Below are 26,898 nucleotides of genomic sequence, written 5' to 3'. Positions count from 1 at the left end.
CGAATCGAGCCGTCGCTCACGCCCAGTGAAAGTGGAAGAAGAATCTGAACTTACGCCTTTAACCTCTAGACTTAAAACAATAATGACAATAAGTAATAATGGATCATTACTGGCGGCACCCTAGGTTAGGTTTTTTATAATGTGTTTATATTTATTTTTTGTTGTTTTTATGTGTTTTTGTATTTTACTTTTATATTCATGTTATAAGTTATAAATGACCTAGCCTAAGAAGAAAAATAAATAAATACAATAATAATAATGTATATCTCCGAATAACTTTATGCGTGTAATTTAGTTCCAACTACAAGTATTCATTGAAATCGCAACAGTTAAAACTTTCGCAATACAAGTTTCAGTACATTATAACAAGAACTTCCCAAAATAAGCCTCTATAGTCTTAAATTAACATTTGATGGAGTTTCTCAAATTCATAACTTCTAACCGCTAAATAATGGGAAATTCGGTACACTTACGACTTCAAAGACAATTTATAGTATGGACTGCAACTACTGCAAGTAATTTATCAATATCGTATAAATACCGTGAATCAAAAGCAACCTTTCTCTGTTCAACATTAAGGTACAATATGAGATGGAAGATGGAGTTTAGTATCTAACTGAGCAGTTCATGTAAATACGCCCCCCGTCTTAGAAACTTGGTAATTGCGATGTGAGAGCGAGTAAACCCTTTGAACGCCTCGCCTGTCGTGTGCGGCGCGTCGTGGACCTTGTCGGGTGTGGACCTGCAGCCGCTGCGTCAGTTAACTTTAGCGCGTTAAGGGTTAACCCTTAGGCATTTCCATAATTGGCCTGATGACAAATTTTGAAATCCCTTTTAATATTGTCGGTACACTTGTATTGGTTCCGAAAAACACAATATTTCAGCTATACTCATAAGATTTAACATAAATAATTGCATTTTATTATAGCTAGTTTAAAACTCGCGCGAAAACGCCTCGCACGCAGCGGCGTAGCTACCTAGGGGCTAGGCGGGGCAGTGCCCCGGGGCCCTCAAGCTCAGGGGGCCCTCGAATCATTACCAGAAATCTCGATCGAACTGAACTTTTGGAAATTTCTCCCATTTTCAGAATAAATATGACAGGTTGCAACCCCACTTTAATCATGGCAACTCAGTTGAGAGAAATTCAAAAGTTATGCCTAGGGAATTCCCCTAAATTCTTTCTGTAGGTTGGCAGTGTTGTCAATTTGACGGATAGTGATATGTGCGTTTTATTATCCATCGATGTGCGTTTTATTGTGAATTCGAGTTAAGGCCATAACACACTATCGCACCGCACCAAGGTCATTGTGCGACGCACCGATAAGAGCGAGAAAGAGATATCGCTTTCTCGCTCTTACTTATGGGTGCGTCGCACAATGACCTTGGTGCGGTGCGATAGTCTGTTACCACTATTAAGATTTTTTTTTCGAGAACGGTTAAAAATTAATTCTGTATCAGGAGTAACCCCGGCTACACACGTAACGATAAATCGTAGCTTTAAAACTGTGCAGTCCGAACTGCGCAGTTTTATCAGCCGTGTGTATGACAAATCGTTGTCGATTATCGTAACGATTTGTCATACACACGGCAGATAAAACTGCGCAGTTCGGACTGCACAGTTTTATCGCTACGATTTATCGTTACGTATGTAGCCGGCATTAGTAAGCTAATGTCAATAAACTTTTTTGTACTGGTCAATATAGTGGTTCAATTTTATTTGATTTTACCACTCATATCTTGGAGGATATAAACGGAGACGCCATGTCTAAAATTTTCGGTACAAAATAGTCTGCCGGTTTTTGCGGGGGAGGGGCACATCAAATGTATAGGTACTACGTCATGTCAGATAAAAGTCAGTCCATACATATGGTTGACATGAGGTTGACCATTGGCCGCCTATTTTCGACAGAGGGGTACGCCTGTTAATGGCGGCTCCATTGTTAATTACTCCGAGACTCATATTGATGTCCGTTAAGTCAATAAATCGTGTCAAATCTATAGATTTCGGCTACAGCTCATTGTATTATTGTATAACGCGAAATATCGTGAAAAAATGTAAGTCAGTCAGTGGCTGCAGTTGGTACATTGATTCAGGTCCGCGGGCAGGAGATCGTTCATGGTCTTCACCGTTAAATGTGGTAACACTAACGGTGATAAATTTTTTTTCAGGGGATTCCCCAACGACACTTGTAGCGTATGATTGTGTTTCTCTTTCCTTTTATTTTACTTTTAACGTCGTCAGTGAACAGTGAGTACCTACCTACTCGAGCACAATCTAACATTGTATTGTTTAATTAAATTAGAAAACTAAAATTATGGATAAAAATAAGAAACCCAGTGGTGCATTTAAACGCAAACAACGCCAAGAAAGAGAAGATAGTAAACAAAAATTGCCCAAAATTGACAAGTTTTTTAGTCAGCCTTCTGCAAGTACATCTGGCCAAAATATTTCTATTGATAGTGACTCAAATAATGTGGTAACTGCAGTGTTGGTTGAGAAGCCTACTGAAGAAAATTCGACAATTATTGCAGTTGGAGATACCTCCGCCGCCGATCATGTGAACGTGGATGATGTTTGCATGACACACATAAGAGCGGAGGGTTTGGAGGAACCACAGACCTCTACATTTTTCGAAAATGTGTACGACAAATCTTCTTATGACTTGGGAAACTTCACGAACAAAATATTAAGTGATAACGAAAAACGTCAAATTCTTGATATGGGGCCTTTACAGCCTTCAGGACCTTTTCCAACAGACATCAACCAGAACAATAGGTGTTTTTCAAAATCGTACTACGTTTCATGTTCTAAATATGGGCCAGTTAATCGTTTTTGGTTGTGTTATTCCAAAATACTAGACGCTGCCTATTGTCAACCCTGCTGGTTATTTGCTTCACAAAGGAATAATGTTTGGTGTACGGGAATTCGAGATTGGAAGCATTTATCAGAAAGAATTAAACAACACAGTTGTTCGAGTGGCCATTCAGAAGCATGTGCTGTGTATGAATTTTGGAAAAAAAATGATACTAATACTATCGACAAGGAACTTGAAAATGAAATTCGCAAAGAAGCATCATTTTGGAGAATGGTTCTTCAAAGGTTATTCGATATCATACTTACCCTAGCAAAGGGTTCTTTGGCTTTGAGAGGACATCAAGAAGACTTAAGTCAGGAAGGATACCACGGAAATTTTCTATCCGTTGTAGAGCTTGTCGCCCGATATGATCACATTTTGCGGCAAGTATTGGATATGCCCAAAGGTAATAATAATTATTTCTAAGTTTTTTTATCGTTTTATTTTGTTTATAATAATTAACTGTTTATCAGGACTTTTTTGAAATTGTGTTTTTTTATGTTTTTAGGATCTACAAGATATCTGAGTGCAACAATTCAAAATGAAATGATTGAGACCTTGGGGACCAAACTCGAAACCCATCTACTAGAACAAATTAGAGCGTCACCGTTTTTTGCCATCATAATGGATACGACACAGGACGTATCGAAGGTAGATCAGCTAAGCATTGTTGTGAGGTATGCAGTAATAACCAGATCGGAAAATGGACAGCCAATTGATATAGAAGTAAAAGAAGTGTTTCTAGGCTTTTATGCAGCCATCAAACATGGCGCAGTAGATTTAGTCAACCAAGTGACAACATTATTTATCGACAAAAATATTGATTTAAAAAAATGTGTGGGGCAAGGCTATGATGGAGCCAGTGTGATGAGTGGTGTGTATAATGGTGTACAAAAACATATTAAGGATATCCAGCCTAACGCAGAGTACGTACATTGTGCCACTCATAATTTAAATTTGGTGATAAATGATGCCGTTAGCAGTTGTGTGGGAATACAGATTTTTTTCGCAACGTTGCAAGATTTGTATAACTTTTTCGGAAACAGCATCAAACGTTGGGATCTACTGTCAAAATTCACTGGTGAATCGGACACCACTCTAAAAAAACTAAATCCGACTAGATGGTCCAGTAGGGTCAATACGATATCTGCAATAAAACTTCGTTATTTTGATATTATCAAAGCATTATCAGAAATAGTTCTAAAGAGCCCTAATAAAGATGAGCGTAGTGAAGCAGAGAGTATTAAAACAAAAATGCTAAATTTCGAGTTCGTGTTGCTTTGCGAATTCATGCACAGTGTATTGAACGACATCAATTATGCATCCAAAACTTTACAAAAATGCGACATTAATTTGGGCGAGGCGAGTAAAGTTTTAGCAGAGACCAAAGCAAAGTTGCAAATTTATAGAAATGATTTCGAATTATTCAAGTGCAAAGCCAGTGAAACTGCAAGAAAATATGGTATTGATACCCATTTTCAAGAAAAAAGGCAAAGAAAAGTTAAAAAACATTTTGATGAATTAGCTGCTGATCACCGATTTCCAAACCGAGAAAAAATATTTGAAATTGAGATTTTCAATAATGTACTAGACACAGTAATATCTCAATTAGATACACGTTTTATTGGTATGAGTGCAGTCTGTCATATATTCGATTTTCTAACACCAACTATTTTATTACATGTTGATGAAGCAACTTTATTACAAAAGTGTGACGAATTCCAAAGAAAATATTCAGATATAATAGGCCCTAGTTTTTCACTTCAATTTATTAATATTTACCACCTAGTTTTACCTCAACTAACTCAAGCATGGACTGTTCACCAATTATGTAAGGAAATAATGAGCAAATATGGAGTGCTAGAATGCGACCTAACAGAAGTATTTACAGCAATGTTATTATTCTTTACAATTCCTGTCACTTCTGCAGCAGCTGAAAGGTCATTTAGCAAATTAAAAATAATAAAAAATTATTTAAGAAATAATATGGGCCAAACTCGACTCCGACATTTATCGCTAATAGCAATTGAAAACAAAACCGCATCAAGCCTGGATTTAAACGAAGTCATTGATACTTTTGCGAAAACTAAAGCTAGGAAAAAATTGTAAATATAATTGTTATTTAGTCAGTTGTTAGGCCCGACCATTATATAATAAACCCTTGAATCTTCTCTATTTCGTTTTATTATCCAAACCAAACCTACACCCAGTATTAATTGTAATTTATGTTGTTACTGTTTAATACTATTATTACCTGCCCTGCAGTGCACAAAAAAGAAAGCTCTTTTAGTGATGGGCCAAATCGAAAAATGTTCAAACCGAATAAGTCGATTCCGATTTAAACCCAAATCGGTTTGCAAACCGATTTGGCCAAGTCGATTTAACTTCTACTTTTTAAGTATCAGTAGTTCAAACCGGTCCGTAGTCTTTGAGTTGAGGAAATTGAATTGTCAATTTTACGCTTTGTTCGATCCGATCGACAGCAAAAATTTTGACTTAAAAGTTTTGTAATATTTTTTTAGTTTTGTAGTAATCACAATTTTATAATTTCTAAAGCTAAAACGGGAAAGCACTATACGAGCAAGCAGGAAAGAATCCGCGAATCGTTGAGTTAGAAAATCGACGCGGCGCAAAACTGCCAAACCGATCCAAGTATACCGCCAAATCAATCGCTTTAAAGCCCATGCGAAATTGAACCTTACAACATAAACAATAAGTTTCATTTTACGTTACCTGTAGATATCAAGTTTCGACTCAATAATGGCGGCAATGTGCATGGCAACATTTTTCTTCGTGGTTTGAAACCGATTTGCGTACATTTTAATCCTCAATATGTCAAATGAAAGTGACGCATCAACAAATATGAAAGGATGCGTTTAGAGCGGGTGAACGTATCTTAAGTCGATTTACGGAACACTCACGTCGATTTAGTCGACTTCAGAACTAAATCGGTTTGAACCGATTTGTGAAGTCGAATCGTAACATCGCTAAGCTCTTTTTTGTGCACTGCAGGGCAGGGCAGGGCAAGGCAGGGCAAGTAGCTTAGCATTTTTGAAGTATTTGTATATTTCATATTTTTATTTGATAAAACTTAATCAGTTTACATAGCAGTGGGGCCCCATTTTTTAATTTGCCCCAGGGCCCTTAGCTACCTAGCTACGCTACTGCTCACACGCCATTTGTGACGTCATAAATTATGGTGGTAGACATTGCTTACATACTTACAGTTACGAATTTCCCTTGAATCCGAATGATATTGTTAATTCAGCACCATATATTACGATTAGGGATATAAATACATAACAAAAATTGTTCACAATAAGTCATTTTATACAAAGACTCTCACACGGTTGCAATTTAAGATGAATTATTTAGATACATGTAAATTTTGAGTGAAAATCACCGAGCCCGGTTTTACTTTTTAATTTTTAACCACACGAAACATATGCTATTAAATACTGTTTCTGTATTAAATACCCCGTAAGGAAACTATTGTCAAATACTAATGTTTTGTTTTTTATGTGAATTTCATAATTTAAATATTATGTAATCTTAATACCATTCCAATTAGCTGACCAAGGGCGGGTTTAAATTCAGCAAGCTGTACCCGCACCTTTTTCATTACTTACACAATTTGTTGCACAATGTTTAGATTAATACTTACCTACTTACTCCTTATACCTAAGATGGACTAATTACCTACCTAACCCTTATACACTATACCTAAGAACTTATGTAAAAAGTAATGAAATAAACGCATTTGTATTTGTATTTGTATTTGTATTTTTAATTTTTTCTAGTTACGACAGCCAACATGGCAATGATAGTTCCATTCAGCCAAATAATTAAAAAAGTTATTTGGTGAAATGTCGTATTATTTAGCATTTTATTTATATAATAACAAACAAATATTTACTTTATATCGTGTTATAATATTTTTTGGACGTAATAAATGTTTAGTGGCGAAAAAATATTTTTTTTGAACCTCCAAACTCTTTGGCGAGTACGTAATGGATTACAGTCAATGAGGTTGTCTATGTTGCTCTAAGGCGGTTGTCACACTGGCGCCGCGTCTCGTTGCGAGACGCGGAGCAACGGACTCGCATGCGGGGACAACGCACCAACGTCCGAGTTTTCTCCGCATCTCCGTCCGGAGCTGCGATGCGCGACGTCCCGCGTTACTTCCGTCTCGCGTTCATTTCACATTCAAACGTTAAGGTGAAAACAGTTCCTATTTGTCGATAAAATGGAAACGGAACTTATTCAGGACGCTGCGGTGATACTTTCAGTTTGTTTTTTGTACATTGTACAATCGAGTCATAAAACGCAGAAGACACTGCGTGGGTACATCCCTATTTACAAACCAGACCTATAAATGGGTCTTTTGCTAGAGATTACCAAGATTTAAGGCAACACGAAGAAAAAAAAAATTAATTGCACCCGTTGACATACGGGTCCTCGTCATTTGATTATTTGCTAAGCAAAATATTCGTCGCATTTAATATTCCAAATTGCTTGGCGACTTTTAATTTCAAAAATAAACTTATCGACGTCGATATACTCGATATCCATTGCACCTACGTCCTTCTTGCACTAAAATCCGTACGGCACTGCGGAGCTCGGTGTGACATACCCTGCGGCACGCACCGCGTCTCCGTCCGAGCGCGCGAGTCGTCGTGCGTCTCGCTCCTCCGCGCGTCGACGCGGAGCCAGTGTGTCGTACCATGCGTTTTTTCTATACAAAATCAAGATTCTACATACAAACTTAAAAAACGCATCAACGGACGCCGCTGCGAGATGCGGAGCAGTGTGACGACCGCCTAAGAAATATGTCATGCATTGATGACGTCAACTCTTATGTCGCCTCTGATTGGTGTTTCAGTCAAAATGGCCGAGTGGAGAATTTCGCACTTTTATTTTATTGAATATATTAATAATCCTTCAGTTTATACTGATATTGGGCCATATTTTAGAATCATATTAACATATACGTTTCTTTGAAACCATTATTTCCATGATTCTTTGTTACTGTCATCAGGCCAATTATATTGTTTAGGAATTTTCTAGTAATGATCCATTATTTGTGTCAGACGAGGTAGGTATGTTCTTTTATGAGCTAAAGCCTTATAGCAATACTTAGTAAGAGAAAGGGTGAAGGAAGAGACTGGTTGCACTCTTGTGGGTGTCCGGTTTTCATGAGACAAAGGATGGTCACAAAATATTTAATAATACATAGGTATACCTACATAATAGGATGCTAAGGATTAGCTGGACAGAAAGGAAGACGAACGAAGAGGTCCTGACCTGAGCATGGCAGGAGAGAAGAGATGCCTGTTAGACACAGTAGCTAACAGAAGGGGCAAGATGGTTGGCCATCTGATACGGCACGACAGATTCTTTTTAAACATCCTGGAGGGCAAGATTGAGGGGAAAAGACGCAGAGGAAGGCCCAGGCTCACATATCTCAGCCAAATAAAAGAAAGAGTTTCTGTCGTGTCGTACGAGGGAGTTAAAAGGCTGGCCCAGCAAAAAGAAAAGTGGCGATTACTACACCGACAAGAGCATAGCTCTTAAATACTGATGATGATGATGACCTACATATAATTTACACGGGCTCACGGGACATAATTTGATGTATATTAACCATAGCTATGCCCCTACGTTTGAGTTTTTTTCGATTTTCTTATTATTGTAAAAAACCGGGCAAGTGCGAGTCGGACTCGCGCACGAAGGGTTCCGTACCATAATGCAAAATAAAAACAAAAAAAAAGCAAAAAAGAAAACGGTCACCCATCCAAGTACTGACTATTCCCGACGTTGCTTAACTTTGGTCAAAAATCACGTTTGTTGTATGGGAGCCCCATTTAAATCTTTATTTTATTCTGTTTTTAGTATTTGTTGTTATAGCGGCAACAGAAATACATCATCTGTGAAAATTTCAACTGTCTAGCTATCATGGTTCGTGAGATACAGCCTGGTGACAGACGGACGGACGGACGGACGGACGGACGGACAGCGAAGTCTTAGTAATAGGATCCCGTTTTACCCTTTGGGTACGGAACCCTAAAAATAGAAGCGAAAAACAGTTTTCATAAAAAAATTAAATGCTCCCGACTCGACTCTGACGGACCGGCGCATGGTTTCCGATTTTCCCTCACTGCCTTTTTTGGATGAAACCCCATAAGAACGTAAGTTAGACTTGTATAAAACCTACCTACTAGTCTAACCTACGGGGCTGTCCATAAATTACGTCATCGATTTTTGACGATTTTTGACCCCCCCCCCCCCTTAAATCATCCAAAAATCATGCTTCGAATGACCCCCCCCCTAATTTGAAATGACGTAATTTATGAATAGCCCCTACGTAGAATACCCACCTACACGTATATGAATGCTCAGCGAAATGTGAATATGCGAAAGCGTTTATTACTAAGATTTGTTTGCTCATCTAGAGATTAAACAGCACTAGATAAATAGTGTAACAACCGAATAATTATACAGTATTTGCTCTAATCTGTGGGTTTAGGAGTCGTTTGGCAAGGCATTTGCGTAAGCAGATTCGGAATATGTTTGTGGCAATTCGCGTAATATTTTGAAAGTATTAATTACGTCTCGTGATTGTCTTTGAACGCCAGAGGGAGAGAGAGAGAGAGAGAGAGAGAGAGAGAGAGAGAGAGAGAGAGAGAGACCCTTTACGCACTATACTGTTATTATATCAATACATATTAATAAAAAGATAGAGTCGGACGAAAAAAAGTCTGCAGCAAATTTGATAACCCACGCAGTGAAATTGTCATTTATACGTCATAATTTCATAGAAGTTTGACGTTTAAAATAACACTTTCACTGCGTGGGCTATCAAATCCACTGCAGACTATTCTTGGTCTGACTCTAGAGGCGGATTGTCAAACTAAATTATGAAGCCACTGTAAATTTACTGCCATCTTTCGACAGAACATAAAACTGTTAGAACGCCATTTGACTTTGATCCTTATTCTTTTACTGATACGTTGTGTGTGTGTGTGTGTGTGTGTGTGTGTGTGTGTGTGTGTGTGTGTGTGTGTGTGTGTGTGTGTGTGTGTGTGTGTGTGTGTGTCTGTCTGTCTGTCTCTCTCTCTCTCTCTCTCTGTGCGTGTGTGCGTGTGTGCGTGTGTGCATGTGTGCGTGATTAGACGCCATCTACTCGACTATAGGACAAAAGTTACGGTGCAAATTTTTGAGCGATGGTGCCATAACCTTCAACTTATGCTCGAGTAGATGGCGTTAATATTAATATTTAACAACTTAACACATATCAGTCAAATAATAAGGATCAAAGTCAAATGGCATTCAACCAGTGTTAATCTTATGTCGAAAGATAGGAGTAAATTAACTGAAGCTACATAATTTACCATGACAGTAACTGTCTACTTCAAATTCTCTTTGATATTAATAAACATTGTGATAGACATCTGTCTGTATATAAAATTTATAAAGTGCCTATATTTCAGTTCGGGAGTGCCGCGAGTGAACGATCGGACTCGGAGGAAAATTACGTTTGTTTTCGGTTTAAAAATATATGTCTTAAAATACTAATAATTTTATTTCCGACATCGCTGGTGTCATCATTGATTGATCTTTATTATTTGTAGGTATTATCGGGCCAAAAATATATAACAAAATTCCTAATGCCATTAATTTACAAAAAGCGATTCAATATTCAATGAAAAACTCAAATGTTTACTTCTAGACCAAGCATGTTATTCTGTTGATGACTCTATGAAATAAATTATTTAAATTTTACTATAATAACAATTATTGCACGATCATTATTATCATATTTAGAGATTAGTAAACTTTGACTGATGTATTATTTTTATCTAGAATTGTGTCGCTTAACTTCAAACTCGGGTAAATCCATTGGACCCTCTCAGCAAATATCTACCCTATTACGTTTTCTTAATACCAAAATCGCATAATCTGACAGATGGATTTACCCGAGTTTGAAGTTAAGCGACTCAATTGTAATAACTATCTTATTTCAAATGTACCTGTGTGACCTGTAAAATATTATTTACCAATAAAGTAACTGAACTGAATTGTAATATTCGCTTTAACAACTTACGTAACGTAAGACTAAAAAAAAACGTTTTAATGTACCTAAATAATAGGTTAGCCTTTTATCGTTCATATAATTATGTAACGGGTACTCGAGTTAAATCTACCTACGGACAAAATAAGTTTGAGTTTAACTCACAAATACTAAAAATACAATGATTGAGTAAAATGCGTAAAATCTAAGACAATTTCGTTCTTCGAATTTGACAGGTAAACGAGATGGCACTGTACAGCTCCGTACATTCTGTAACGTAACGGTACCTCTGACTGTCAAAAGTTGACGTTTGACAATTCAGTGACCGCAAATTATGGCGCAGTACAGCGCCATCTTGTTTGGTTGTCAAACTAAGGGGCACGTTTTTTTCTTAGACTGTAGGGGAGACCGAGGTGAGTTGTGACAGAGGAGAGTTGAGACATCGTCGATTTTTTGGAATCTATTAACTAGAAACTAGGTCGCAACAGTGTACGTTTTTAGCTCGTAACTTGAAATAACAAACGCGCGCTATTGCGACCTACTTCCTAGTTAATAGATTCCAAAAAATCGACGATGTCACAACTCTCCTCTGTCACAACTCACCTCGGTCTCCCTACCTCTCTATTGCAATCAATTTTCTTTGCAAATACGATTTTAAACGCACTTCCAATTCAACACTATATATGCTTTAAATCGTTCAAACCTTAGCACCTACGAGTGACGGGAATTGCCATTTGTAAAGTGTAATTAATTAAATTGAGATGTCGTAAAACGCCTGTGCGGTGCTTCTGTGTGATTTATGATTCCGACTAGGGATGTGAAATGTACCGCTATACGAGTACTGTACCAATTCTTCGCTTACCTATTGCTACATAATATGAAGCCTTTTCAAATGGACTGTGCTCGGTATTTATCTGTACTTGCGTCATGTAAAACAGTTTAAAAAACCTCGTTGCAGATTACGTATATTTTTCGTGTCCTTTTTAGTGTTCCGTACAAAACTTTGTTTACGGAACACTTATGGGATCACTTCGGTCTTGCAAATCAGTAATTTTATAGTTGTTTAAAGTAAGTCTACACTACCCGGCCCATAAAAACGTGTCGATTGATACTTGATACCTTATCTATCACAATAGGGTCAGCAATTTCAACGCTTTGGTCGGCAAATATACGAGTAGACTGCTAAATTGATAAAAACCCTTTTGGGTTTACAGCAGTCGAATAAAAACAGGTTATACGTAGGAGAAAGAATACGGCTACCATCAGTTTTGACATTGACATATTCGCTCACGTCTACGTAACTTACTTTTCTATGCATCTCGCTCGTACTCGCATATCAGTGCAAGCGAGATGTATAGAAAGTAAGTTACGTAGACGTGAGCGAATATATCAATGTCAAAACTGGTGGTAAACGCAAAGGTCGCAGCGCAGACCTTACCTAGAAAGTGGCCAGACTTAAGTGGCGTGTAACCGATGGCACAATAATTTTTGAGTAGCGACCACGTACCGTACCTGCTGAAAAATGGGCGATAATATGAACATCTCTAAAGTAGCTTGATAATCTGCGACCAGAGCTCCAGATAGACCGTGGAAAACCGTTAAGAGAGTTGTGGAAACTCCCTAGGCCTCCCCAAGATGCTGTTCGTTCATAATTCTAAATTCGCAACCCGTTATTTTGTGTTGCAGATCTTATTGTTCCTTAAAATTGTGCTTAGGTAATTGTGTTTACTTTATTTCAGCATTTATCAATATTTTTTGTATGTAGTTTTGGCCGCTAGCACCTACAATGCCTAGTTCAGCTTACTCGTAGGTCATTTTCGGGTGGTTATAATATTTATTGTTTAACCAACCAAATACAAAACAGTCTGGATCAGGCGCCGAACGACGTGACTTTACCCTACATTATTTGATCATCTAATGTTTTCATCCACCCTCAGTTGGCTTAAGGAGCTATTTAAGGGTAGATTTTATTTACTTTTATTTAAATGCCTAAAGATACCTACAGACTATAAGACAAGTAGCGGTGATAGTGTTTAAGATTCATCCTGTCTAGTCGGCCTCAATAAATAGTATATTACAAACCTCTGAACCAATTTATAAGTCGTCGTATAAATTAAATTAGGTACCCTCTTGAAATACAATATTACTTAGAAAGGACGTAAAATGGCGTAATAAGAAAACCTTTTCATAAAATTTACATTACGATGGCAATATTTTCGTCTGGTGACATATTTTATGTAAATATGTACTAAGACATTTTCTAGTACCTAGTTAAATATCAGGAACCTGTTTTAAAAATTCAATAGACATAGAGTTTCAATTTTTTTTTTCCTAGCCTACTTTGGTGTCCCACTGCTGGGCAAAGGCTTCCCCTCGTTTTCTCCACTCGACCCTATCATCGGTATTTTCCCACCATTTGGGGTAGAATGCGTCTAAGTTGTCCCGCCATCGCCACTGCTGTGCTGTAAACTCAAAGGAGTTTCTATTAATTATTTAAAAAAACGTTTAATGATTTTTATGGTTCTTTATAAAACTTCTTTTATCGCATAAAACCTGAAATTGTTCTAAAAGAGTTTTAAGCCCATTTAGGCTGTAAAAGTATTCTTACGCAGAACTCTGGGAAAATTATGAGTTAAATTCAACCGGCAGCTAATAACGTAATAAGGAAGTTGAGCAAGTAAGCTTTGTTCCTTAATTAATGCTTAAAATTAATAAAACTAAGTTCAAAGTTACGACCAGTCAATGAGCGCAGTTGGAAATAGTCGAGTCTTACAGATTAAGGAAAGTTTAGACTTGTCGTGTCAACGTAAATCATAATTTATGCACAGTGTTTTAATTACTTGAAATAGGTATTTAAAAGTCAACAATGTGAAAGCTGTTATTTTCGGCTTATAATTAAATCAGTCGTTATGTCAGAAAAACCCTTAAATTAATTTAATATAAACAAGTTGGGTTTGGGTAGGTTAAATATTTCAAACATTTGGGTAATATTACTCGAAACATTAATGATACACAATATAATATATCTGTCCGGTGTTTCGGTGTGTATAACATATATATAAAATTTGGAATATCTGTCTGTCCGGCTAAAACGTCTGCGTAACTTATTTTGTATACATGGCGCTATTTTGGAATATTTTCAAAATGGCGGAGGGATAGGGGTTCACAAGGTCTACGGCACACAGCGTCACTAGATTAACTTTAACGCCAAATTATAAATGTATTTCATTTGATACTCATCACGCCATCTTTTCAAATCACATCCTGCGAGAATAAATATAATTAAAGCAAAATATTGCTAATATAAGCAAGCACTGACAACTTTGCTTATAATGTCAACAACCTACTCAGTTCATAGCCGAACAGGGGGCTCAAGTTATATTAAAGAGAAACACGGAGGCCGGGTATTTAGTAATATCACCGGGTATATTACTTGCAATTAATAACGCTCTGTTCACATTAATACCTATTTATGCTGTTCGCAGTTGCGCGGAATGTGGAGGGTCAGACTTCCTTCTTGTGCCTTTGGGTTATATGCAGCGTGGCCAAATTATGTTTTTTATTGAAACCCTTTTAGTAAACATTTATGGGAAATGTTGAGTAAGCATCATAAATGAGGTTGGCAACTGTCAAAATTTTGCATAGATGGCTTCAAGCTATTAGCTTGCCCCTTTTTCTGTGACATTTGGCTTAAAGAACTGTAAAGGGCATAAAATTACATAAAAGAAAAATTGATTCAATTCTAGGGATTGACAGGGCAAGCTATGCTGGCGCCATCTGCTAAATGCTTTGACCAGCCAACCCCATTATTATTGCTTGTGCAAATTAAATGTCTGTTTAATTTAAATTTAACCTTCACACTTGAAAATAAGCAGGAGCTGTTACGAGCTCGCGTTTTCATGCTTAGTTTCGTTTAACTTCGTGTTAAAAACCAATGTCTTAGAATTTCAAGTAATGGTAATTCAAGATCTTGCGTTACAAAATCTTTGAAAATTGACTATTTTTCAGCGTATAGTTTTGAAACGACCTCATAATATATAATCACTAACTTTGTCGCCTGAAAGTACGGGATTCCTTTGCGTCAATCCTGATTTTTTTGCAGACTTGTTTATGATGTTGGCCTAATGAATAACCCAAGTTTGTGACATCGAGCGCCGAACGCAACTTTGTCAAAAATCGAAAAAACCTAGGTGATTGTAACTATTTATTTTCTATCAGCTAATTCAATCAGTCTCGCAACATTGGCCAAATTACATACTTAAAATAAAAATAAATACCTATGAAAACACATAATCGACAATCGTATTAAAAAAAAATTAAACATCGGGGCCATTACAATGTTATTGGCAGTGGCGGTACTTCCGTAGAATTCCCACAAGATTGCTTATTTTATGCCAATTTAGCACAATATTTAATAACCCCGGATGAAATAACATAAATTAGCTTCCGCTTGTCTTGATCAGGCAAATAGTCTAAAGGTTCATCCGTTTAAATATTTGCGTCTATGCAGGGCACACTCGGTATAAAATTTAAACTTCCGTCATCTCACCTGACACGCAACTCAGCCTCATGCCTGTATTCTCAGTAAATATTACGATTATAAATAAATGTTATGCTAAATGGACTTGTCGTGTTCCGCAGCGAAGCGCGTTGATTTATGAACCAACTGCGGCCAAATGAGCGCGTGTCTGTCGGGTTTACCAGCGTTTTTGTTTCTGGGTTGCTCTTGAATTCTCAACGTTTTTACGGTCAGCTAGCTGGGGATTGTTTTTCAGTTTTCCCGCGGAAGTTTTTCATGTATCCGGCGGAATATAAATCACTTGAATACCGGCTTTTTAATGTTTTAACTATTGCGATTGCAAGTGAGCTGCGCTTAACGGGTTCAAGTAGATATGATTAAATGCTCAACGTTTACCTACGCAGCAGAGAAAATTAATATTCAATTGAAATACGAAGTTATTAATTATTGGAAATTGATTAATGTGAATTAAATCGTATTTATAACCTGGCAATGGGCGCATGACGACCACGGTTTATACCACAACAGTTAAACCACAGCATAAGTGCGGTTTTGTGTGGAATACACAGCGTCAAATGGTTTAGCACTGCTGGTCATAGTTAAATTAATTGAACGATAAAAATATGATTTCTTTTTAAGTAAGCTTCTAACGATTGAAATCCTTTTAAAATACGTACCTAACTAAAATGGTTCATTAGTAATATCGAAGATCTTCGTTGACCTAACTATGCATCGTTGAAGAGAAGATTTAAACCTGAAACCTCGTACAGCAGTTGAGAGCAACGTTCGCTTGAGATTTTTGTTCTTCTGTCAACGAGAAAATCGAATTACTATTTTGTCGTAGGTTTTTAGGAAAAATAATCAAACAAGCTGCCAAAATCACTCCAAAAAGCGTCTAAATATTGTGTCATCATTTAAGAGCTGGGCTCTTCTCGGTGAAGCAATTTCTATTTATTCCTATCCTGTGCCATCTCTTCGACTAGGCATGGCTATATGGTAGGCATGTAAATGTAACCTTTTGTCTTCTTTCTCCGATAGTATTTTAATGAAATACTTATTGAAAATCAAAATTGTATCAATTATTAAAAAAAAAAACGTTTCATATAAACATGTTTTAATGTGACGAAGTGAGTGAAGATACCTTCAAAGTACTGTGTGTAAGTGTAGTGTGTGTAATGTCTTACACAAAGTCAAAGCAGTATTTAGCACTCCAGTTCAGTTTAATCTTGAAATTATCCGAATTAAATGTATACAGAACCCCTATGTAGTAATGTAATGCAAACCCGCTTCGCGGCTCATTCTACAGATACAAATTGCAAAATAAAGGGCTTGTTTAACGTAACGAACGTAAAGTAATGGGTGTTTTGGCTGGCATGAAAAATAACGCGGCCTGTAGGTTTTTACGGATGACGTCCTTAGGTGCCCTACTAACGATATTATAAATGGACATTTGACAGATTTAGGTTAAATTGAGAGAATTTAAGCAAAAAAGCAGTAGGCGTCCCGCGTCGATTCGAAGGCGTCCAGGCGTTACGAAGGGCTATTGTTTAACAGGCTATGTTAGCATATGGGTGGGTGGTTAGTATGTTTGTGTTCATATTACATGTATAATCTACCTTAATTAGCCTTAATCTACTGAAAAAAAAATTATAAATGAAGTTTCAATTCGTTTTTATTACACGACTGAACTACCAAAAGGGAGAGAGGAGGTACATAGGAGAAAGACAAAATAACAAAATGGTGGTGGTTTTGAAAATGTTTTAGGTAGTACAATATACTTTCGGTTAAAACTGTTTTCACCACACCAGCTGGTAAAGGCTCTATTGATTGTTCAAAAACCGATAGCAAAGTTACATTTTATTCACATCACGCAAAGTCGAATGCAAATTTTGAGTTATTTGCTGGTAGAATTTCCATTTTGGATTCTTTCGCTTGCTCGAGTATCAATATTAGCACCAGCGGCTAAACAAGAACTTTGCCCCCTTGTAAAACAAATACTTATTAAGTATTTAGGCTTATGTATTAGCATTATGAAACGAGCTTGACCTTTATTCTGAGAGCAGGAGCTCTCAGAATAAAGGTCACATTCGGGTGTCACCGTCAGCCACATTAGCGTCATATAAATGTTCACTTATTACAGTTATTACAACAGTGTGTTTACCTAACCCTCTTATAAATAATGCTCTTCGTTAGTTGTTGTTATGATATTAATAAATGTTAAAGGTAATTGTGTGTCCTGAGCGGCAGATAAGTTGTATAAGTAGGAACGCAGACGGTGAGAGACCGAGGTCTTACAATGTCGAACGTTCAAATTTCTAAGCAAACTAATTATTTTTCCGACAACAAATCTATTGCGTGGCTGAAAACGAGATCTTACGCTGGAGAATAAACAAATATAATCACTTATTTACCTCAATAAGCCTAGGTAAACAAGCTGGGTAATTTTGTGAGCAAACTTCTAAGGCGACCCTTACTTTACAGGTGTACCTAACCCATATAACTTTTACTTATTTTGAGAACCTTAAGTATAATTAATAACAATGTTAAGAAAGGATTATTTATATTTGGCTTTCTAGCTAAGTATACGTCCAATGGGTATTTGGTTGTGAGTATTTTTGTTAGTTTAATTTTTCCTTATTTTATTTTAGATATATTTAGGGTTGTTAGTTTTAATTTAGTATTATTTATAGATGTATTTAGTTCATAAGCTATTTATTTGTTTTTCTACTGTCTTTTTCCTATGAAATAAATTTAAGTTTATAGTTGTTAAACCATGACTACATAGGTAGGTACACTATATAGAATTTAGAACATTTAGGTAGGTATATTATTTATGGCATTAGTTAAATCAAAAGTTTGACGGGAAATATACAAGTCAACATGCAAACAACAATTAAATACTTTTACTTATGCAAGTACAAAAATTAAAAAAGTTAAAATTACCATCACCGCGTCCATAAACTTACCATGTTACTAATATCAGAAAGTGACGCTTGCTGTAAGGTATCATTATCATTAAGCGTGATCGTCTATACGTCTGGAGTATCTTTCTATTTCTAAAGTCAGTAAACCAAAGGGCCAATGAGTAAATATACCTATAAATAACTACCTATCTCTCGCGGCAATGTCAACAGATTCGTCCGAGTCCTCAGATCCGACCAATCCGGATAAATCTAGACAGATGACGTCCTATACCAACACATATTTCACGCCACGGTTTTGGTGTTACACAAATGTAGTTACGTCACGTCACTCGCCTTTAAGCGCTTTTGCATAAAGTGTGTTACTCTTGTCATAGCTCTTGTACAAAAACCAGACATTTCCAGCTGGAATGGAACATTTTCGATATCACACAAATAAAAATAATTATCGCTGATGCGCGCTTTTCTTTGGGCTCTTTTCCGTGAGGTGATCTTTTATAAATGATCACCTCACGGAAAATAAGAAAATTGGTTTCGTGATCTTTATTTCCTCAAAATGATAACAATAATTTACTCACATGAGGAAAAAACATAGTGTGATTCTATTACTAAGAACAAATTAAACTAGAGAGTTCAATATTGTTTTGCCATATTCCATAAAGTGGATACATACCTAACAATAATTAATTAATGAAACAGCAATAATGGGGTGGGATTCTAAATAAGTTATCACATATTCGTAGTTTACACGCGGAAGTAAATTTGAAGAGATCACTAGTATCGCTACTTAAATGCCAGCGGTGCGACGTAGTAGTAATCGTTAGCAATTTCGAATTCACCAAAACTTACATAATCAATAAGTTGTTTTTGAAGTGAAAACTTCTTTAGCGGCGCTGAGCACTTTTTGAGGTGGGGAAAAAATTATAAACTCGATACAGCGTAACGCGTAACGTAACGCTGACGTTGACTCACGGACAATGTTATTCACCAAAGAACTTTAGTCATAACGTATCATAATCAGGTCAATTATTTAAAACTGTTTAAAACTTTTTATTAAGCAATAAATCTCAATGTTCCAAATTTGTACGGGCTGAAATACGAGGATCTCACAGTTACATTCTAACTTTATATCACTCAAATATAATTCAAAAACCCGGACCCGGGTATGTCCTTAAACTACGTCCAAGACCACCGGTGGACGGGCAGCAGCGTCCCTCAAATTCGGTGTACTCAACTGCGATCGCCAACCCGCCTGCCAAGCGTGGCGATTATGGCATTCATCCCCCAAAAAAGGGGGAGGCCTATGTTCAGCAGTGGACGTCTTATGGCTGAGATGATGATGATAATTCAAAAAAGCTACATCTTGATGAAATCGCTAATAAAAGTGAACTCTAGTACTGGTGAATAAAACTCAAAATACCATGACCAAATATATACAGATGAGAGGTCTGCAAGGTAAATTTACAATTTCTATTTGAATTTTAAACAATTAACGCTACAAATTTTAGCTCACTGGCCAGCAATTTTCAGAACTAAAGTTTTTCAATAGAAAGGAGGATGGGTCAATTATACATAGTGCTGCAGACATTTTGGACTAGTCATTGAGTTTTCACTTCTGTCGGCACTCCCGGAGTGCAACCCGTTGTTTTTTTTTCTCGAAAAAGCTTTTGTGCAAAGATGGGAATGTTGGAATGTTGTGTTAGTCAACGGTACTGGCCACGTAAATCTCGCAACATAGATAAAATCAGAGGATGAACTTTTTTTGCATAGGTATCGAAAAAAAATGGCTTGGTTATTACAAACGGTTGCAGTCATAGTTTCTGTTATCTGTCACATGATATACAGGCCGATATGATAAACAGATGGATATAAAGATTATCGAACGGACAGCGGAGGTTTAGTAAGATAATATAAATCGTTGTGCCAAACTCTCCTCACGTATTGTTTACCACTCTGGGGAGCTGCTGGTAAGACAACCATGATAACAATAGAACGTGCACAGAGAGCGGTGCTAAAAGTGGCAACTTCTAAGCCCTTTAGATTCCCTACTACTCAATTATACGCTGAGTGTAGTGTCCTCACAGTTAGACAACTATACGTTCTTCGCGCTATTCTTCGCCGACATCGTCACCTCCCTCTCTGTGCCAAAGTATTAAGCAAGCGAAGTAAGCAAACCTCTTGTCCGGTGGTTCCCCAGCGGACAGTATTTGCTAACCACCAATACATATCAATGAGTGCCCGTCTTTATAATAAAATTAATAAACAATTAAATATTTATCCTCTAAACTCCTATAGATGCAAAACAAAACTTAGTGCCTTTTTACAAACACTAACATATCAGGAAACTGAAAATCTCTTATCGTGCTTGAAATAACCCATAAATAAGAATTGCTCTCCACCTTAAAAATATCATGCTACTTATAATTAAAAACCGCATTACCTAAACTCTCTCTCTGAGAAACACTCTCTCTAACTTCACACCTCCCCATACACACTTCATACACACCTACACACACCATACACACACGAACCTGCGCATGCACTGACTTACTCACAATTACAGACATACACTTATCTTGTATTAGTTGGCTTATTTTCTCTCTTTTTTTTTTGTTCGTATGTTACTGTTTTTTTTTAACATTTGCTTAGTTAGCATATTGAGAGCTCACACATAGAAGAGGAGGAATCACTGACTCCCGAGTCACAGGCTTGGACCTAGTTCGGGAGGCAGAGGCTCAACCCCACTACCTAAATGTGTTACAAACCTGACACCTGTTTTATAATGTTAATACATTTAATAATGTAAAAAAGTAATGTTTAAGGTTTACAGCAATAAAGATTTTATTTATTTATTTATTTATTAATATCCCTTTACCACTCTCTAGGTACGAGACCTTAAGGACAATCAATAATAGAAACATGGTTTTTGGAAGGTGCAGTTACTTTTCTGTCTTTATATAATCTGCAGTTACGGGGGGTAAGGTAAGATTTTCATTGTCGCCGACATTAACGTAATGCAAGCACATTACTCGACGAGGCTCGGCCATTTTTCTCACTAGAACCTCAAACAAGCTTTAAAAAAACTGAAGGGTTCCGCGTAAACGTTATTTACACAAAATATATAATTTCTACTACCTAATAGGCATCGTAAGTTTAATATGTTACCTATTAGATAGGTTGTTAGGAGGAGAAGCGGGTTTATAATGGATGACAGAGTGTTAGAATTACGGCTGTGGGTTTATAGCGGTAGAATATATTTAATTACACAAACGGGTCTACCGCGATATAATTTCATTGTTTTTACCTTTAATTCCGACGTTTCAGCTGAGTTGCACCAGCTGTGGTCACGGAAAGACCAATAAATAAATATGTGTAAAAAACGCGAGAGTTTAAAGTGTTATATAGCGGGAGAATGATACAATTTTCACTGTAGATAATATAATAACAGTATTACTCAAGTACAAATCTTCGTAGCTCATTCAAACATTACAAACTATCTTGTTCTGTCTTATTAGGTAGTATAAGTTAGCGCTAAATCCCTTGGGAACCAAAGCTAAACTACATACATAGTATTAGTGAACCTATTAACGAAGTTACACCTCGTACTTATACATAGTTGACTTACTTAATAACTGTAGGTATATTTCAATAGATCCCTCGAGTACTGAAATTATATTTGTGTAAGAGTATTTGTATTTTGTATTGTACTCGAATTGTATATTTTTTGGAAATAAACCTTTAAACGAAGCGTATCTTAATTATCGTTTACTACCTAGTTATTTATTGAAAAATTATGATTTTACTGTTTGACATTACTATATTTTTACTGGCTGTCAGTTTTTGATTTTTTGAGTTCATTTGTTTAATTTCATTACATTTTCATACATAAGCGTGTGCATAACGATGAAGTGAGGTAATTTGACACAAAACAGGATTTTGTATAATAAATATATGGAATTTTGGTTTTACTCCCTGGCATTAATAAGGGGGAGGCCTATGTTCAGCAGTGGACGTCTTACGGCTGAGATGATGATGATGATGATGATGATTAATATTAACATTAAACTAATAATTGTGACGTTCCACGGTAAAAGGTGCCTTATGGCGGCTGGCGCTTACGTCGCATAGCGCTGCAATAATATTGGAGCGGCGTCAATAATAGCATAAGCGCCAACCGCCATAAGGTACCTTTACCCGTGGGACGTCACAATTAAAGCCTACTTAACATTAAGCTAAGCTAAAATAATAAGACGTCAAGAGATACTATCAAATTCAGCGGGTCAATACTTATATTAATATTTATTGGAATATATTGACTAAGATAATTATTGATACCCATTTAGAAAAAAATATAAAAACTAGACCAGACTTTTATGTTGTACATCATGTTTTCGGTATCACGGAACTCTAAAAAGAAATTAATATGAACTCAAGTTTAAGGTGGCGTTGAAATATCTCCTTGAATTTAACAATGTATTTTTTGTTGTTATTTCTCAAAATGATTGAGAGTCTTGAGTGACTTCTTCCGCCTTTCGTTATCTTTGCTCCTTGCTTGCTGAAGCAGTAGTTTCATTTATTTCTCAACTTTATGTTCCTCAATATAAACAATCGTACCTAGCTAAAGCGGCATAGGTACTGATGTCAAAATACAATTTTTTTTTAAACCGGTGTGACCTTTTATTAGAAGTTATTCTAGATAATAAAATAAAAGATTGGAGACACAAGACTGTTATAATGACAAATTGATATAATATTTAATATTCTTAAATACTTAATAACGTTTGCACCAGCAAAAGTCACGAAAAAGTCACGAATAGACCACTATTCGTGACTTTTTGAGATATTGGGGAAATATAAAATATCTACTTCCCCCCCCCCTTTTTTGTTTATAATTTTTGATATTTTTTGAATACACGCTTCGAATACATTTTTAGGCATCATGACAAATCTAATGAGGTATCACACGTATTTTTAGGAGTAGTATGTCTATTTTTCACCGTTTTCAGTTTCTCGAACAGACTAATAGATACTGAAGCCCATTTGTTATATGTATATATTAACCTAATATTTATTGATACAACTAGGTAAGAATTCTTATCTTCTTACTTCATTCTTAGACATTTTCCCAATAATTTAATGCAACGTCTACCCAAGACCTTTACTTACCTACATAAAACAGTCTAACTTATTAGAGAGAATGAAAACATTTGCGTCGCCATAATTTTAGGGACTACGAGGTTTTAAAATGGGAAGCAGCGTGGATAGTCCGAGCTCCCAGATAAGGTCTAATATCCTCATTTGCTAAAACGTTGCAATTGGATGTTGAAATAAATAAGCCTAATTATACCTGGTAACAATTATGTTTTTAATCAGATTTATAGGTATATTCACATATGAGTCTCCAAAAGTCAGCTACGTAATTTTCAAAATTATATAATGACAAGCCTTTTTGTGCACAATATGTTGTGCATATTTTAAAATACATAAACATAAACCTTGTGTTCCAAAGCGGTACTCGTAAAAACATTAAAATAACAACTTTTATGAACTTACAAAGATAGTACTTAATTTAATATGGCGGATTGAAAAAATTGGTAATACTAAAAATAAGGTAACTTTATTTTTTTAATGGCAATTAAATAAGAAGTAGCCATTAATAATATGTTGTTGTGTTACTTGTTGTTTTCTTTTATTTTTTGTCACGAATAAACGCTCTCTATTCTCTATTCTATTCTATTTAAGAAAATAAAATATTTACATTCTAATTAAGTATATTAAATTCATTGAAAAGCAAATGAATAAACAAACTGTTCGTTTTCATGTGGTAGCCTGCACTACAACAACCTAAGGTATCCTAAGTCTGATGAGGCACAAATTTCAAGTCGACATGGATTATTAGATTTTACATTGAGAAGTACAATTTAAAGGAATTTGGCCTTTTTGTTAAAGGTTAACAGGGACTTCGGGTTGTTTGTGAACATGTTGCTTTTGAGTTTACGTTTATTTAAGTGGGCGTTTTGTGGGCATAAGTAATTGGACGCGCTGTGTCACCGATTTTTTGCAGGGAAATGTTTTGCTTAACAATTTACTTCCTTCAATGCTTATTATGTAATTTCTTAATGAGGACGAGTTTCAAAATAATTGTACATAGAAATAAATATTATACATTTCTTATAAATAATTTTTATTTTCTTAATCATCGTGTCATCAATATATGAATACGACAAAGGCTATTATTGTCTCAAGTTGTCTCCAGATGAGTGTGAAAATGATTAAAATTATAAAAACAAGCTTACCTGTACTTTGGGTACTCTGTTTTAGATAGTACTAAACGGCGAAAATGTATAAATACAACATATAACCTTAGGTACCTACTATAGTTAGTTAGAAATACGGGAAAGCCCAACCAGAGCCCTTAAATATCAGATAAAAACAAAATAAAAATTAGAACAATTTAATAAGGACCAAATCGGATAAAAAGAAACCAGCCAAGTGCATGCTTAATTTAGTATTCAGTTCAAAAATACAAATGGTGTTATAAGTTAGAAGTATTATTTACACATAGAATTCTAAACCGTTAGTTTAAAGATGAATCATACTAAAAAGATTTTTAATAGATTATGAAATATCTTTATTTAAGTGGTTTCATATATTAATAATCAGGTTTATCTCTAAATTGGACTTTATGTCTTTAAACATATAGTCGTCCTAAACCATTTTGAAAGCCCCTCTTCAATTGTGCGCACGGCGTTTGGAGAAGTTATCCCAGCTATGCCAAGGTTGCTCCGATTACAACATCCCACGGGTCCTCTTAATCCAACTTGACGCTATATTGGGGCACAGGGGAAATAAATTTAGATCCAACTACCTAATTTACTTAGCAAAGTTGCGTGTCATGCAGAACGTTGAAAAGTAAAACTAAATAGGATACGCGAATCACGATTAGGGAATGCAAATCGGTTATTTTCGGTTATTTTTTGTATGGAAATAATCGGTTATTAACGGAAACCGCGGTTATTTCCATACAAAAAATAACCGATTTGCATTCCCTAATCACGATACAACACTTATGATACTTAAAAGAAGGTACTAGACTTCAAGTACAAATTTATTCAGGACAATTCGCCCTCAGGTCTGTTAAATTTTGTTGCTTGTAGGTAATGTAATAACTTTACTACTTTACTTTTAAGAGCGCTACCTAGAGCTACCTAGGTAGTCTAGGTACCTACTAGTAATATAGATAATACAGTGTTTTGACACTTAAAATTAATTCAAATTTAAATTCCCAGAAATACAGAATTACGTAGTGCATTCTTTTAATTGCACATGACCGTGTGCAAAATTTAATTTTAATAGGCTATTTATTTTCCAATTTTTTTTCTAAAGCGCTTCAGAAAAATTATAACGCACTCGTTTATCTGTTTATGCTGCAAACTATTAAACCGCTAGCTGCCTCGCTACCGTATGTTTATCTTTTATGATATTATATGATATTAAATATAACATGGCTGTTCCCACTCGAGTCTAGCGCTTGAGAAAAATGCCCCAACGTGAAAACATCAACATTTCCAAAGTTATTTTCCTTCCTCCATAGCCTCCATGTCAACACTTTATTCACCCGCCGAATTCTCACGCTGATGTTTGACTAGGTCAAACTTTGTCCAAGTTCAAAAGAGCTCACATATCTTATATCACGCCTGCACTTAAGCCTTTTCCCGAAACACGGAAGTGTTATTAAAGTGATAAATCTGAAAGGACCCCATGTATACGTGGAGTATTTGGAAATCTTGACCTACTTTTTAGTTTGGTCAATCTATTTGATTTATAAATCACAGGAGAGCTTTTTATTGGTTGAATTTTATAGGAGAAAGTAAAACAGTAATCTTCTTAATCCAGAGCAGTGGAAACGTAAAATGCTAAAAGGTATAGATGACCTGTCTACTTTATCGATTTTTAGTTCTTAGGTTTAGTAAATAATACACAGATGGGTTATAAAGTTTAGTGTGAACATATTATTTTAAGTTCAGTGGGTAATCATAATTTTACACCTCTATTTATCTGAACGGCACTTATCGCAAATACCTAGTACAGCAGGTGTTTTGTATACCTTTAGTACTTTCGGGTTTCAACTTTTATATATATTTCATAACTTTCGCAACATATTCTAACGATCCTGGGTCAAACACGTTAGAAGTTACACGTAGGAAGAGGTCACTTCTTTAGACAGTATTTTAAAAGTTATCGACTCTTGTATGTACCAGTTTGTATACCGGGAGTGGCCTGTAATATGAGCAAAAAATTAAACTGTGGGCTGTACTCCTCATACTGAATAACATTTGTTCAGCGACTTTTAAAAATAACTTGTGGTTTGATTTATAATACACTTTAAAGTTTATTCCAAAACGCAATGTATTGCGAATTTTGTTATGTTTAAGGCGTGACAAGCAACGTCAATCAAAATGATATGGCGTAGCGATGGCGTCCATTGAAAATAATATTTATTTTGTATGAAAAATAGGGAGTCTAAATACT

At 36.0% G+C, this 26,898-nt stretch overlaps 1 protein-coding gene across 1 annotated transcript in view; it reads left to right on the top strand.

Moving 5' to 3' along the window:
• Window positions 1–2,174: 2,174 nt before the first annotated feature.
• LOC134672970 (zinc finger MYM-type protein 1-like) overlaps window positions 2,175–26,898 on the top strand; it is a 54,952-nt gene continuing 30,228 nt past the window's right edge. The window contains exons 1-2 of the mRNA XM_063530929.1: window positions 2,175–3,261; window positions 3,364–3,781. Of these exons, the coding sequence (XP_063386999.1) occupies window positions 2,316–3,261; window positions 3,364–3,781 (1,364 nt within the window). The 5' untranslated portion in view covers window positions 2,175–2,315. The remainder of the gene's footprint in view (window positions 3,262–3,363; window positions 3,782–26,898) is intronic.

This window comes from Cydia fagiglandana, chromosome 2 (assembly GCF_963556715.1).
Source record: "Cydia fagiglandana chromosome 2, ilCydFagi1.1, whole genome shotgun sequence".
NCBI lineage: Eukaryota > Metazoa > Arthropoda > Insecta > Lepidoptera > Tortricidae > Cydia > Cydia fagiglandana.
This window is presented reverse-complemented; position numbering and strand designations above follow the sequence as displayed.